Source organism: Heterocephalus glaber, unplaced genomic scaffold (assembly GCF_053883595.1).
Source record: "Heterocephalus glaber isolate CG9 unplaced genomic scaffold, H.glaber_assembly_v1.0 deba00001479, whole genome shotgun sequence".
Taxonomy (NCBI): domain Eukaryota; kingdom Metazoa; phylum Chordata; class Mammalia; order Rodentia; family Bathyergidae; genus Heterocephalus; species Heterocephalus glaber.
The window spans coordinates 22,247,789-22,263,288 of NW_028258316.1; the positions used below are offsets into that span (position 1 = coordinate 22,247,789).

The 15,500-nt window shown below is 37.2% G+C and overlaps 1 protein-coding gene across 2 annotated transcripts in view; it reads right to left on the minus strand.

Moving 5' to 3' along the window:
• Nucleotides 1–4,594: 4,594 nt before the first annotated feature.
• Hsdl2 (hydroxysteroid dehydrogenase like 2) overlaps nucleotides 4,595–15,500 on the minus strand; it is a 74,768-nt gene continuing 63,862 nt past the window's right edge. For both annotated transcript variants that reach the window (XM_004849566.4, XM_013073795.3), the window contains 2 exons: nucleotides 15,241–15,369; nucleotides 4,595–4,766 (listed from right to left, as the gene is read on the minus strand). In XM_004849566.4, coding sequence (XP_004849623.1) covers nucleotides 4,654–4,766; nucleotides 15,241–15,369 — 242 coding nt within the window. In that variant the 3' untranslated portion in view covers nucleotides 4,595–4,653. The remainder of the gene's footprint in view (nucleotides 4,767–15,240; nucleotides 15,370–15,500) is intronic.

Here is a 15,500-nt window from a genome sequence, read left to right on the forward strand (position 1 = left end):
CTAGGTGTCCAGATTTGCACCAGGTGCTTCTTTCCTCTTAAGAAATCTATGAAGTGGGTGCTATTAGCATTACTGATTTACGGATAAACTTGAGGCCCAGAGAAATGAAGAAATCTGCTCAAGATCACTTAGTACCTGGAGGAGCCCAGACTTATTCCAGGCAGTCTGGTTCCAGAGTTCATGCCTTTAATGCCTTTTCTAATCACTGCACTAAGTATCTCCAGAACAATAATAATGGTAAGTAACGTTCACAGCATGCCTGATTAGCTTTATGTGGCAGTGCCCAATAATGTCTATACAGTACTTTCTAAAAACATAGTTAATTGCTACATAGTCTGAAGATGTGCTCTTGTGAAGAAACTGGAACCCTTGTGTACTCCTGATGGAATTGTAACGTGTGGCCACTATACACAACAATACAAAGGGACCTCAAAGATAGAAATACCATAATGATCCATCAATCTCACTTTTGAGTATATATTCCAAAAAACTGAAGGCAGGGTTTTAAAGACATGCTGACACCCCAAGATGCACGGCCCCACTATCTACGATATCCAAGAGATGAAAGCAGCCTATATGTCATGGACAGATGAATGGATAAAGAAAATGTGATATGTACTTAAACTGGGATATAAGCCTTTAAAAAGAAGGAAACCGGGCCAGGGACTTAGCTCAATGGTGCCACTGCCAGCCTCGAAAGCAAGTGGAAGGTCCGGAGTTCGATCCCTGATACCAAAAAAAGGAAACCACGTCATATGCTACAGTGTGGATGAAACTTGACATTATCCTGAGTGAAATATGCCAGTTATGTACAAAAGAATAAATATTAAATGATTCCACTTATATGAAAGATGTAGCACAGTCAAAATCATGGAAACAATATTCTAGGGAGCTGGAGGAAAAGATAAAGAGGGAGTTGATATTTAATGCATACAGAGTTTCAGTTTTATAAAAGAAGTTTTAGAGATTTGTTACACAATTTAAATAGTTAACATTACTGAGCTATAAGCTTAGAAGTGATTAAAAGAGTAAATTGTATATTATGTTGGGGTTTTAACCATAATCAACTTAAAAAAAAAATCATGCAATTCCACTTACTTCCATTTGAGGGGTTGGTACTATGGATTGAACCCAAGGCCTCATGCATGCTAGGTAAGCACTCTACCACTAAACTACATTCCCAGCCCTTTTGGGGGGGGGGGGGGTACCTGGGATCAAATTCGGGTCCTTGCGCAAAACCACAGAGCTAAATCCCCACCCCTCCCCCTAGCCCTTTTTTTTTTTTTTTTTTTGAAATGGGCTTGCTGTGCGGTTTGGGCTGGCCTTGAACTCATTATGTAGCCTAGGCTGGCCTCAAACTCACAGTGGCCCTCCTACCTCACCTTCCCAAGTGCTGGGACTACAGGCATCTGTCACCATGCCAGGCTATGATGAATTTTTTTTTTGGTACCAGGGATCGAACTCAGGGCCTTGCACTTGTGAGGCAGGCAGGAACCACTGAGCTAAATCCCTGGCCCAAAATTTCAGTATTTTTCTTTGGGTTTTTTTGGTACCAGGGATCGAACTTGGGACCTTGTGTTTCCCAGGCCAGTGCCAGAACCACTGAGCAGTAAATCCCAGGCCCTATGCTGAATTTTTTAAATGATGCAGGTTTCCAGCTATCATGGAGGTAGATACCTTGTACAAATTAACTCTCCCACTGAGAACTATAAAAGCTGTTTATAACTATTGGAGAGCAACTTAATCAGCCAAGATTTAAAGAGTTCAAGCACCCAGGAGGAAGGGGAAAACACTGAAGTGAGTCCTACACTTTCAGCCACTTTTCCTTCTAGGAGTATTGTTGGTCTGTGGAGTACAGAAGCCAAAGAGAGAAAAGCATCCAAAGCTTGGGATAGTGTCATTGGGGTGGAGACACAACATTTGGAGGTCTAGTTAATTAGGGCAGCTGGGGCTTGACAGGCCAAGATCACAGAAAAAGCAATCACAGTAAAAACAACCAGTCACTCTGTATGCCATCTCCCACCCAAAGTGCTTGCAGATTCCTACCTATAAAACAAGGGGCAAGAAGCCAAGAAACAAAACAGAAAGCAACTGCCAAGAGAAAAAAACAATCTGAGCAGAAATCTTCAGCTGTCACATGGAGCTGGGAAGAAATAGGAAGGAAGGGCCCTGGTAAACACCTCAGTTTCAGTTGAGGCCCTTAAAGAACTACATCATGGGAGTAAAAGCAAACCACAAGCAGTCCTACTAATGCCTACAACACAGATTTGAACTACCTCCACCCCTGGTTGCAGGTGGCATTCCAATATTTTTCTGCTTGTCAAAAAAAATAATCTTTGGTAGAAAAGTCTTCATAATTTTTCAAACCTAACATCCGGTATTCCATCCACAATTATCAGATATGCAAAAAAACAAGTGAACTGAACGAAGGCCATAACTGAACATAACATAAACATAACAAAGGCCAAAAGGGAGAAAACAATAGAAAAATGCACACGTGATGTAGATAGTTATTAGATACAACCTTTCGTTATGATTAGTATGTTCAAGAATATGAATTATAGAATGGAGAATTTCACTAGAAAATTGTGATCTTCAAAACAATCAAACTGACCCATCATGGAAAAAGAAATTGGAACCATAATAAGAAACCACTTCACAAACACTAGGATATTTAAAATCAAAAAAGACAGTGAAAAGTGTTGGTGAAGATGTGGAGGATCAGAACCCACATTCACTGCTAGTGTATAATATGGTGTGGACCCTTTAGAAAACAGACTAGCAGTTCCTCAAAAGGTTATACAAAATTACCATATGACCTAGCAAAGTATTCCCATATCTACAGCCAAGAGAAATGAACACATTAGCACAAAAACTTATACATTAATGTTCCAAGAGCATGATTCATGATAGCCAAAAAGTGGAAAGAACCTAAAATGTCTACGAATTTATGAATGGATAAGTAAAATGTGATATATCCAAATGATGAAATGTTAGTTGATAATGAAAAGGAGTAACAGTGCTTATTGTGATTTTATTATTATGAGTCCCCCCCCCCTTTTTAAAGAGATAGGATCTCACTGTATTCCTATGCTGGCTTTGAACTCTTGGGCTCATTATCCTCCTGCCTCAGCCTCCTGAGCACCTAGGGACAACATATGTGCCAAACATGCCAGACTGATATGGTGGTTTTTGCTTTGCTTTGGTGCTAGGGGTTGAACCCAGGGCCTTAAGAATGCTAAGCAAGTGCTCTACCACTGAGCCACATCCAGCCCCACAGTTTCTTTCTAGTTTGGTCTTGAGGGCTCTTTCTAAAAGGCCACTTTCTAGGAGAGTCCCAAAGAAGAGAAAAGTTTGAGTGTGTCCATCAGCTGAAACCAAAACACATAAAACACAAGATTCTTATTTCTTCCCAGGAAATCAGGAGGCAGCAGGGAGATCAACCAGTGGGGGTGGGGGCGAGGAAAGAGGAAAAGAAAGGAAATTCTTGGGACTATGCATTCATTAAGGTCCACGGGTATTATCTCTTGCATTTCTTGAGGGAGTTCTGGCTTGGCTAATTTAAAGACAACATTTGCAAAGTGGGTGAACTTATTTACAAGACTCACACTGGTGTTGACCATCAAGTTTTATCAGCAGCTGTGGGATATGTTGAATTTTAGGTCACTAGGAGAAGACCAAGTGGGCTATATTTTTGAAAACAACCACATAAGGAGGGGAAGTTTGAACTAGGGTATACAGTGGGGCTTCACATAACATGCCAGGCCTAAAAATGGATGTTGAGGCAGCACCTATAATAAAGTAATAAAACTGACACAATGCATAACATGGATGAACCTTGAAAACATTTCATATATGATTCCATTTATATGAAATATCCAGAATAGGTAAATCAATAGCAAGACAGTGTTTATTAATATACTTGTAATAGGATGCATACTGCAATTAGTTGAAGTACACTTAATATTTTCCTATAGATAACTATATCTGGAAAGCTAGCTGAAAAAATGAAAAACTTTATTTCACTTAGTTTTGACAAGTCGTATTTGTTAAGCAGTATTTATTAGATGATTTCTGTGAAATGCACATAGATTTTCTTTAAGTATAAAAAAATCCAAATTATCATTACAATTTTCATTAGTATACAATCCAAAAGTAAAAAATTTTAAACAAACTGCCCTTATTTCACAGGAGAAGCAGTTTTGTAAAGAGCTAATTTCACTGCTTGATCCTGATTGGTTGTATATAATACATAATTTTCCTGAAAGAAGATGAGATATAAGGCCCAGAGGGAAAAACTCTCAAGCTATAAAAACAAAATGACTTAAAATTCCACTTAATGAAGCTTATGTTTGGCTATTTTAATTACAACTTGAAGTTTTATAGATAAAGAAAATTTATTTTTTAGAACAAACATGCAGGGCCAGGGGATTAGCTCAGTGGTTCTGCCGCCTGCCTTGCAAGTGCAAGGTCCTGAGTTTGATCCCTGGTACCAAAAAAACAACATGCATATCCTTATAATACAACAGGGAAGACAACAAATGTTAGATTTTAACTGTTGAGCTTTTTTACTTTTGTAGCACAGCAGTCCACATTTTCGTTTCTTTTTCTTTTTTCTTTTTTTTTTTTTTTTTCATTTTCGTTTCTTTTCCTTCAGAGTCTGGAATGCATCTGATTCATTAACTTCTCCAATTTGATTGCTAGGGCCATGTTTCCTTTAATCTTCAATTTTCCTGACATGAATGCCATTGTTGGTTTTAATTTCCCTAAAATGAGAAAATGAGAGAAGAGAATGCAACTATTAGTGCCCTAAAGGATGTACTGCTTCAAGAACGGCACCATAAAAATAAGCTCCTTGAGTTACATAAAGCTCAGGATAGAAATTCCTGTTAAAGCATTTAATATCAGAATTGAGGGAATTCCAATTCCTAGACTTAGATGTTAACAATATCCTCTAACAGAAGAATTAACATGTAAACAATTATCAAAACATTATGGCAAAAAGCTGAAGATGCAATATTTATTCATAAAGTAGTTATACTACAATAAAACAAGCATGGCCCTCAAATTCTGACAAATACTATGTTTTGGGTTTTTTTTTTGGTACCGGGGATCTAACTCAGGTCCTTGTGCCTGCGCAGCAGGCGGTGAAACCACTGAACTAAATCCCCGGCCCCAAATACTGTTTATTTTAGTTAATTTCCAATCTATTATAGTTCATTTAACCTTTAACCATTTCAAGTTTAAATTCAAGCAATCAAATAGTGTAAATATATAAAGTATTTTAAAGTGACCATTAGAAGTATATAATATAGACATAAAAAGATGTGTTAGCATTATTTCAACCAAGAAATGCTGGAATGTAAAAATTTAAGCATGAAAATAGAATTGTGGCTAATAAAATAAATAATAAACATTAGATCCATAGAAAGAGGGATCTGCTACTCTCATTCCAGTATCGGTTCAAAGTCTGGCACACAGAAGAATTAATGGGAAAATTGAGGCTCAGAGAAGTTTTTTCTCACACAGGGTCACATAGCTTATATGTGGTAGTTACTTTAGTTCAGATCCAGGTGTGCCTGGCTCTCATAATTTTCTGTCTTATAAGACAGAAAAAAAATACATATATATATATCCTAGAAGGTACAATATGTGTCTGATACATTAGTAGCTCACCCCACCCCTTTGTTTCTGTGCCACATGAAGGTTCTTTGTAGAAAAGGTATGGGAGTTAATTTATTATATACATATATTGAGATTATTAAACACACATTCTAAATAAGGGTTGTAGCAAGGCCACAGATTGGTTATAGATGAAATTAAGTCCAACTCTTTTGTTTTATGAATAAACTGAGCTACACGCCTCTACAAGAAAATGTGATGTTAAAGATCCTTAAATTATTAAGAACAGATTGAGGAGTAACTCTGATTTACGATACTGAAGATCTTTAGAATTTGAAAGAACAGCACCTCCAAAAACTTACACACACTGACACCTGCTATCCTTCAGTTAAATGAACCGGCTCATTGCTCTGTGACTCTACAGTGAAGCCTATCAGTCCACGACACAGCTTCTAGTCAGCTTTACAGATGGTGGGCCATAAGGAAGAATGAACATCATGTGGGGCGAAAATCAAAGTAGAAACATGACAAAAAATGAGAGAGATGAGGGGAGGGGGAGAGATGGAGGGAGCATAAAGTAAATGAAGAATAAATTAAAAATTTCAAAATCCATGTCCTCAGAGGTAACGGAAGATATGTATCAAGAACAGAGTATGGGAGGAGAGGGGGAACAGGAGAAGCACAAGAAGGACAGTCAAAAAGAGGAGGTGATAAAAGAAGGGAAGAGGAAAGGGGAAAGTGGAGAAGTAGTAATAGAAAACTACTAGGGTGAGTGAGGAAGAGGAAAGAGGCAGTGACAGAAGAAAAACAATCAGAAAATAAGAGTAGGAAAATTAAAATTCGGAGTCACAGTATCAAAATCCAACAGAAAGCCAACAAAGTTATACAAAGAGATATGTGATAGGAGAAAATGTCAATTAAATCAGATCTAAACTTTCAGTCAGAAAGTGAGGGGAAAGAAATGAGAGAACTATCAAAGGAGTAACATAACATTTCTAGGGCCCATCAAATACCTAGGAAAATCATGCACACACACACACACACAGACCATATCACCTGTAGCACTGTAAAATCTCTGAATACCACAGAGAAAGAGGTTCTGATTCCAAAAGATTTCAAAAAGAGCAAGCATAGATATAAAAGAAGAAGCACAGGATCAAATTCTCAATTGTAATCTTAAAGATGGAGTAATGGCTTCAAAATTCTGAGGGAAAGTGAATTTCAACTGAAAAATCTCTAGTGAGCCAAATAATCAAAAGTGTTGGTAAAGGCTGAGCCAGGTCGTGCAGCCCTGGAATCCTAGCACCCTAGGAGACTGAGGCAGGACGATGGCAAGTTTGAGCCCAGCTTGTGCAACTTAGCAAGCCCCTGTCTGTCTCAAAATAATAAATAAAAAAGGGCTGAAGATAAAGCTCAGTGCAAAGACCCTGTGTTCAATCCTTTATATAAAAAAAAAGTTAGTAGAATAAAAATCACTTCAAAGACACACAGAAATTGCCCACAATATATCCTTTCTCATGCAGCTACTGGAGAATGGATGCCAACAAAATGAGAATGTAAGCCTCAAAAGAAGATAAAAGATCCGGAAAGCAGATTCAACATGAAGAGAGTAAAAGAATTCCCAGGACCACAGCTGCATAGCCAGCTTGAGGAACTACCAGTTTAGATTGTAACTCAAAGACAAAGGGCTCCAGGAAAAAAAGATACTATGATACATTTGACAAAAGATAAAACTGCATCAAGAAGCTGTGGGAAGATTGCAGGAAGACTCTGCTAAGTATTATGCACCAAATGTTTGCCCCCCCCCAAAAAAACTCATTAAGCCCTAACCTCCAGAGTGATATTAGGGTTACAGCTTTGAGGAGTAATTAGGTTTTGATGAATAAAAAAGGGAGACTTTCCATAATGGGATTAGTGGCCTTATAGAAAGATAACAATTCAAGGCCATTTAAATATAGTCACAATGCTGTGTACATCTACTACATCTAGTCCAAAACATTTTCTTGACTCAAAAAAGAAACCCTGCATGGATTTAGTATTAGCAATTCCTTCTCCCTCCGGACCCTGACAAGCACCAATCAGCTTTCTGTTTCTAAAGATTTACCTATTCTAGACATTTCATATAAAAAATCTATACAATATGTAGAGTTTTCATGTCTGGCTTCTTTCAGAAGACTGCTGGGCCATATGGTAGTTCCATATTTAGCTTTACCTGTACATCTACAGGCATGACTAAACTTGTATCTAAGGTTAATTGATCTTCAACAAGGGTGCCAGGACCATTCAACAAGGGAAAGAACAGTGTATTCAACAAATGGTGCTGCCATTACTGGATATACACATGCAAAAGAATGAAGCTGGACCTCCTACCCATACCATATATAAAAAAATAACTCAAAATGGATCACAAATCTAAATGTAAAAGCTAAAACTAGAGACTCTTACAAGAAAATATAGGGGTAAACTTTTATAATCTCGAGTTTGGCGAAGATTCTCAGATATGACACTAAAAGCAATGAGAAAAAAACACAAATTAGACTCCATCAAAATAAAAAATGTATTTGCTTCAAGATATATCATCAACAAACTGAAAAGAAAGTCCATAAAAAGGAAAGCATTTGCAAGTCATATATCTGGAAATACATACAGAATTCTTAAAACTCATTTACTGACAACCCAGTTAAAAATGAGAAAAAGATTGGATAGATATTTCTCCAAGGAAATTATATATGTAACCAATAAGCACATAAAAAAACATTCAATATCATTAGCTATTAGGGAAATGCAAATCAAAACTACAGCATATCATTTCACATCCAGTACGATGGCAATAACTTCAAAAAATTATAAAAAGAAAAGCTAATAAGCGCTGGTGACAGTGAGGATATAGAAAAACAGAAACCCTTCTACACTGCTGGTGGGAATATAAATGGTCCAGCCACTATGGTAAACAGTTTGGCAGTTCTCCAAAAACTTAAAAGAGAATTACCACATGACCTAGCAATTCCACTCCTAGGTAGAAATCTAAGACAAATAAAAACAAATGTCCACACAGAAACTTGTATATGAATGTCTCTAGGAGCATTATTCATAACAGCAAAACAGCAGAAATAAACTGTCCGTCCTCAAATGAATGATTAAAAGTGTAGTATATTCAAACATGGAATTTTATTCAGTCATAAAAGGAAAAGAAGGGAATGCAAATCAAAACTATACTGAGATTCCATCTCACCCCAGTCAGAATGGCTATCAAGAATACAAAAAAGCAAGAAATGCTGGGTAAGGCTGTGGGGAAAAAGGAACACGCCTATACTGCTGATGGGAATGTAAATTAGTATAGCCACTATGGAAATCAGTACGGAGGTTCCTCAAAAAACTAAAAATAGAAATATCATTTGATCCAGCTATAACACTTCTTGGTATATACCCAGAGCAGTTAAAGTGAGCATACTTAGGGATAGCTCCATATCCATGTTTAGTGCAGCACAATTCACAACAGTCACTATATGGAACCAGTCCATCAACAGATAAATGGAAAAAGAAAATTACACACACACACACACACACACACACACACACACACACACTGGAGTATCATTCATCAACGAGGAAGAATGAAATTCTGTCATTTGCAAGAAGGTGGATGGACCTAGAGACCATGATGTTGACCAAAACAAGCCATATTCAGAAAGACAAATATTGCTTGTTCTCTCTAATACTTGGAATCTAAAAAAGACAACAAGAAAGTAGAAGGGGGCCTATTATTAGACAAGAAGAAAAGAGTAAGAGGGAGAGCAGGGTAGGGATGGGTAATAGGAAGGTCAGGTATGAGCAACGTCTATTATATACATTGAGCCCCCCCCCGCCATGTGAAACTAGAGGGAAACCGGGGCAAGAAGTGATGGAGGGCAGGTGAAAATGATCAAAGTATGTTTGTGAATGTACAAACCTGCCAAAATGAAGCCCATTAATCTGCATAACCAATTTAAAATGTTAAAAAAGAAATGCAGAACTGATACATGCTACAACTTAGACGAACCTTAAAAACACTATACTAAGTGAAGGAGGCCAGTGCAAGTGATCACATGTTATGTGATCCTACATATATGAAATATCCAGCATATGTAAATTAATAGAGAAAGCAAATTAATGGTTGCCAGGGAGAGGCAAAAGGAGGGAGTGATCCCAGCACAAGGTGCTATTGTAAGATGATAAAAAAAAGTTTTAGAACTAGAGAAATGTGATGCTTTGAAGTACTGTCAATGTATTAAATGGCACTCAATTGTCCACTTCAAAATGGTTAACTAGGGCCGGGGATTTAGCTCAGTGGTTCCGTCGCTTGCCTAGCAAACGCAAGGACCCAAGTTCGATCCTTGGTACCAAAAAAACCCAAAAAACAAAATGGTTAACTGAATGATATCTGAATTTCACCTCACTTTAAAAAAAGAATAAAGTAGTAATACATGCTACTATAAAAGTCATGAATAAGCCAGGTGTGGTGGCACACACTTGCAACAACAGCACTCAGGAGGCTGAGGCAGGCAAACTGAGTGTGAGTCCAGCCTGGGTTACATAACAAATTCAAGTTCATCCTGGACTATGGCAACTATGGCAACGGATACACAAACCACTGAATTATAATTTCGGAGTGTTGGTGGTAATAGAGTTGAACCCAGGACCTTTGCAATGAGCTACCTCCCCAGCCCTTTGAAGATTTTTTATTTTGAGATAGAATCTCACTAAGTCACTTGCCCAGTCTGGGTCTGAACTTTCAATCCTCTCACTTCACCCTCCCAGACTTCTGGATTACAGATTTCACTCTAAAAATGAGAAATGTATGATTACATAAATTATACGCTGATGAAACCATTAAAAAAATCAAAGCTAAGGCCGGGGATTTAGCTCAGTGGTTCCACTGCCTGCCCCACAAGTGCAAGGACCCGAGTTCGATCCCAGGTTAAAAAAAAAAAAAAACAAACCAAAAAAATCAAAGTTATTGACATATATCGAGATACTCATTAGTAATTTAAAATCTTCCCCCCGCCACACACACAAAAATCCCGCCTCATCCAGGCCCATGCCTGTAAACCTAGCACTCTAAAAGGCTGAGGCAGGAAGATCACAAGTTCAAGCCCAGATTAGGCAACTTAGAGAAACTGTGTCTCAAAAAATAAAAAAGGGCTGGGAAGCTGCCTCAGTATGAAGACCCTGGGTTTAACCTCCAGTACCACCAAAAACAAAACAAAACAAAACAATCCAGCTCCAAATGGCTTCACTGATTAATTCCCAGCATCCTAAATCAGTATGAAAAAATTAATTGTATGCATGTACAGTAGGAACAAGTAATTCAAAAATAAAATTAAGACAACAATTTCATTCATAATAGCACAAAAAAGAATGAAAAACTGAGGGAAAGGCATCAACCATGACAGGAAAAAAATGACAGATTAGGCTTTATCAAAACAAAAAACTTTTGTAATACAAAATATATTACTAAGAAAATGAAAAGATAAGCCAAAGACTGGGAGAAAAATGTGCAAGTCACATATCTAATAAAGAACATGCATCCAGAACTTATAAAGAATCTTACCACCCAATAATAGTAAGACCATGTTAATCTCTTTTATAACACAATAATAAAAAGACAACTCAATTTAAAAATCAGCAAAGGCTTTGAATAAATATTTCACCAAATGTAAACAGATATCAAACATAAAGATATTCAAAATCACTAATAATTACGATATGTAAGTTAATCCACATGAAACACCACCCTGTACCACTAGAATGGCTGTAATAAAAGACAACCATTGGGCCAGGGATTTAGCTCAGTGGTTCTGCCACCTGTCTCACAAGCACAAGGTTCCGGGTTCGATCCCCAGTAGCACACACACACACACACACGACAACCATCGTGCTGGGCAGGATGCAGAGAAACTGGAATCTTCACATAGCGCTACTGGAAATGCTAAAACAGTGCAGCCACTTTAGAAAGTTTAGTAGTTTCTTAAAAAGTTAAATCGCCACATGAACCAATAATTTCACTCTTAGGAGCCCAAGAAGAAAGAAAACATACATTCAAACAAATACATGTGAGAATGCTGAGAGTAGTAATACTGATTATAGCCAAAAACTGAAGCAATTCAAATGTCTCTCAGTGGGTAAGTGGATAAACAATATGGGGCACACTCATACAATGGAATATTATTCAGCAATAAGGCAGACTGAAATTGGTTTTTTTCCAGTATCAGGAATCGAACTCAGGACCTTGCACCTGCCAGGCACTGAGCTAAATCCCCGGCCCCTTATTAGCAATAAGAAGGAACTGAAGCCAAGCATGGTGGCTCCCAGCACTCTAGGAGGCTAAGATAGGAAGATCACAAGTTCAACCCCATCCCGGGCAACTTATCAATTCATCAATACCTTGTCTCAAAAAACAAAAAAGGGGTGGGGATGTAGCTCAATGTGATAGCCCTGGGTTCAATCCCCAGGACTGAAAAAAAAAAGTCTTTTTTATCTGGTTTCTTTCACAGAACATAAAGCTTTTGAGATTCATCCATCCATGTTGTACCACGTATCAGCAGTTGAGTTTCTTCTTCATTTTTTGTAATTCCATTTGTAATTTGTAATTCCCTATGTAAAAAACATCTATAGAGACAAAAAGGAAGTGTTTGGCTGTCTATTGGCTGGCTAGGGATATGGTGGGATAGGATAGAAATAGGGATCTATTGCAAACAGAATTTTTTGGTGTAATGGAAACATTCTCAAACTGGCTCTAGTAATGGTTGGCCAACTAAAAATGTATTAAAAATTGCATACAATTATAGATGTATTTTATGGTATGTAAATTATACCTCAACAATACTAAAATACAGCTATGTGTGTGTTTATATAAATATACATCTCCTCAGATAAAGTAATCTTACATGATTTGTTTTCTTTCTTTTTGTGGGGGTGTGGGGAAGGGCAGGACTGTTTTTTTGAGAAATGGGCTGGCTCTCACTATGTAGCCCAGGCTGTCCTTGAACTCCTGGGTTCAAGCAGTCCGCCTCCTGTTGAGTAGCTGGGAATACAGGTACATGCCACTGCACCCAGCTCCAATTTATTTCTAGCTTACTGCTTTACTACTGGCCAAAATGAGATTATGATCACTTGATTACTAGTTGTTTTATATAAGTATTTATAATGTATCCACTATATAAATAAGAATAGAATGGCTACATTTTCTAAAAAGAGAATTCTTAGGTTATAAGGTCCATGTACTCACTTAAAAGAAAGCAGAAAAGATAAATAGCAAGAATGAAAGGACATAAGAAACAAACTTGCTCCCAACCTATACTGGTACTACAAAATACACCTTATAATAATGTGTTTTAAAAAAACATTCATACCTGGCTGACCTCTCCTAATCATATTCATAGAAAGATGTAAGGGGAAAGCCTATTGTTTCAAGTTTATACTATGTAAATAAAAGGTAAATTAAAGAAGCCATTGAAGCCAATTTGGTGACACACTCTTATAATCCCAGTCTCAGAAAGTTGAGGCAGGAGGATTGTGAGTTCAAGGCCAGCCTAGACAGTCTACATAGGAGTTTGAGGCCAGTTAGGATGACATAATGAGACCCTGTCTCAAACAAAACAAAAAAAAGCTGGGCATGGTGCCACATGCCTTTAATCCCAGCACTCTGAGAGGCTGAGGCAGGAGGATTAGAAATTTGAGCCCAGCACAGGCAATTTAGTGACTTAGCAAAACCCTGTCTCAAAAATATTTAAAAGTGGTGGGGCTGAAAATGTATCTCAGTATGAAAGGCTTGAATTCAACCCCTAGTAACTTTGAAAAAAAAAAAAAAGCCATTGATTCACCTTTAGACATCAGAAAAGGATGACAAAAGCATGAGTTTTGAAGTTAGCTTGGATTCAAATCCTCGCTCCAACATTTACTCACTATCAGACTTTGGGTTTATTATTCAATTCATCAAAGTCTCAGTCTCTATTTTATATAATGAAGAAAATATTTTATCTCAAAGGACTTCAAAGTGTACTGCTTAACCCACAGCCATCATACAATAAATATTAGATATAATTACTGTCATTTTAGTTTAGAAGGTGACAATAATTTTAATGTGACCTTTAAATTTTAAAAAAATATAAGATTCATATTCACCAAACATTTATTAAGCATTTTGTGTCCAAAGTAGTCTAAACACTATGAAGCAATAGTTTTTGAAACACTAAACAAACTACTAAAAATGATTAAAGAGGGCTGGGGATTAAAGAGGGCTCAGTGGTTTCGCCGCATGCTACGCAAGCGCAAAGACCTGAGTTCGATCCTTGGTACCAAAAAAAAAAATGATTAAAGAGATTACTATGAACATTAAAAAATGTTATAGTGTACAATGTGAAAAAGATTATCAAACAGTAATGGTATGACTTTATTTTTTAAGTACATATGCATATTTATATACATGCACATACATATATATGTATATGTTAAACCAAATTAATTGACGGTCGTCTTTCAGTAATATAAAAATATTTTTTATTTTCTTTTTTCTTAAGTATGATTTCCAATTTTTGTACAATGACTATTTTTTTTTCCCCTGTAGCAGGGATCGAACTCAGGACTTTGTGCTTGCGAGGCAGATGCAGCACTGCTGAGCTACATACCTGGCCCCCACAATGACTATTTAACACTACTACAAAAAATGGAAAAGTAAAACTTTGATCATTGTGGGTACCATGTAACAATGGCTGAGATAGAATGTAGGTTTCTAGCATCCTTCATTAAAACTGGAAGGCAAGGGGCCGGGGATTTAGCTCAGTGGTTCTGCTGCCTGTCTCGCAAGCACAAGGTCCCGAGTTCAATCCCCAGTACCAAAAAAACCAAAAAACAACAAAAAAACTGGAAAGCAAGAACTCAGCACTGAAACACTGTAGTCCTATTCGTCAAGATTATAACAGAACAAAGTACAAATAATATTTATAATTCATTACATAAGTGATTCTTTAGATTGTACTATTCTAATGCTTAAGTTTAGAGTCTTGCTGCTAATTTTTCAGAATTTATGTTAATTAACTTACCAGATGGAATAGTGTCCTAAAAGGAGGAAATAAAGCAAATTACCCTTAAAATTTTTCTTGCACTGTTACGGGAAAATGGAAAGAATACAATATGGGCTTGCACAGAAGGCAGAGATGCTGGGTCATGGCAGAGAGCTGAGATCTACAGTATTTCCTATGACAACAGCTAGCAAGACTGAAGCATAACCTTACTCTCAATAAGTGAGCTACTGCTGACTTTTGTGCCTCTGGTGTTACTAGAAATAAGGTTTCTCAGTCCAGCCACCAGAATAAAGGAGTCCTTTTGAATTATTTCTCTGTTCTCAAAATGTTATTATTAGCACCTTAGTTATGAAAAAAAATTTGACATCTACTCTTCATTGGATGGATGAGGAAGAAGTGGCAGAAGAGGCAACAATAAGAAAAGCAATAAAACTACATGCTCCTCAACATAAATAGCTGCTAAGATGCTACTAACATTTACCAGTCTTACAGAAAGGAGAAAGCAAAATATTAGAACTAAATTTTCCCAAGTGAACTAATAAAACTGAAAACTCACCTGAAAACATTTTGACAAAATCATCAGTGGACATACTCATCACCACATCTGCATGGTTAGAAGGCCATCCATGTCCAACATTCCCACCCTTGCTTTTCAAATCAAGAAACCAAGTGCCGCCGTCTTCACCTATATAGACACATGGACATGGAAACAAACTTAACAATTACTATAGTCAAGATAATCTTCCAAAGTGCTGTTTCCCAGGTTAAAGCCCTCAGGCCGCTATCAATCAAACTCAGCAAATATTTACTAAGCAC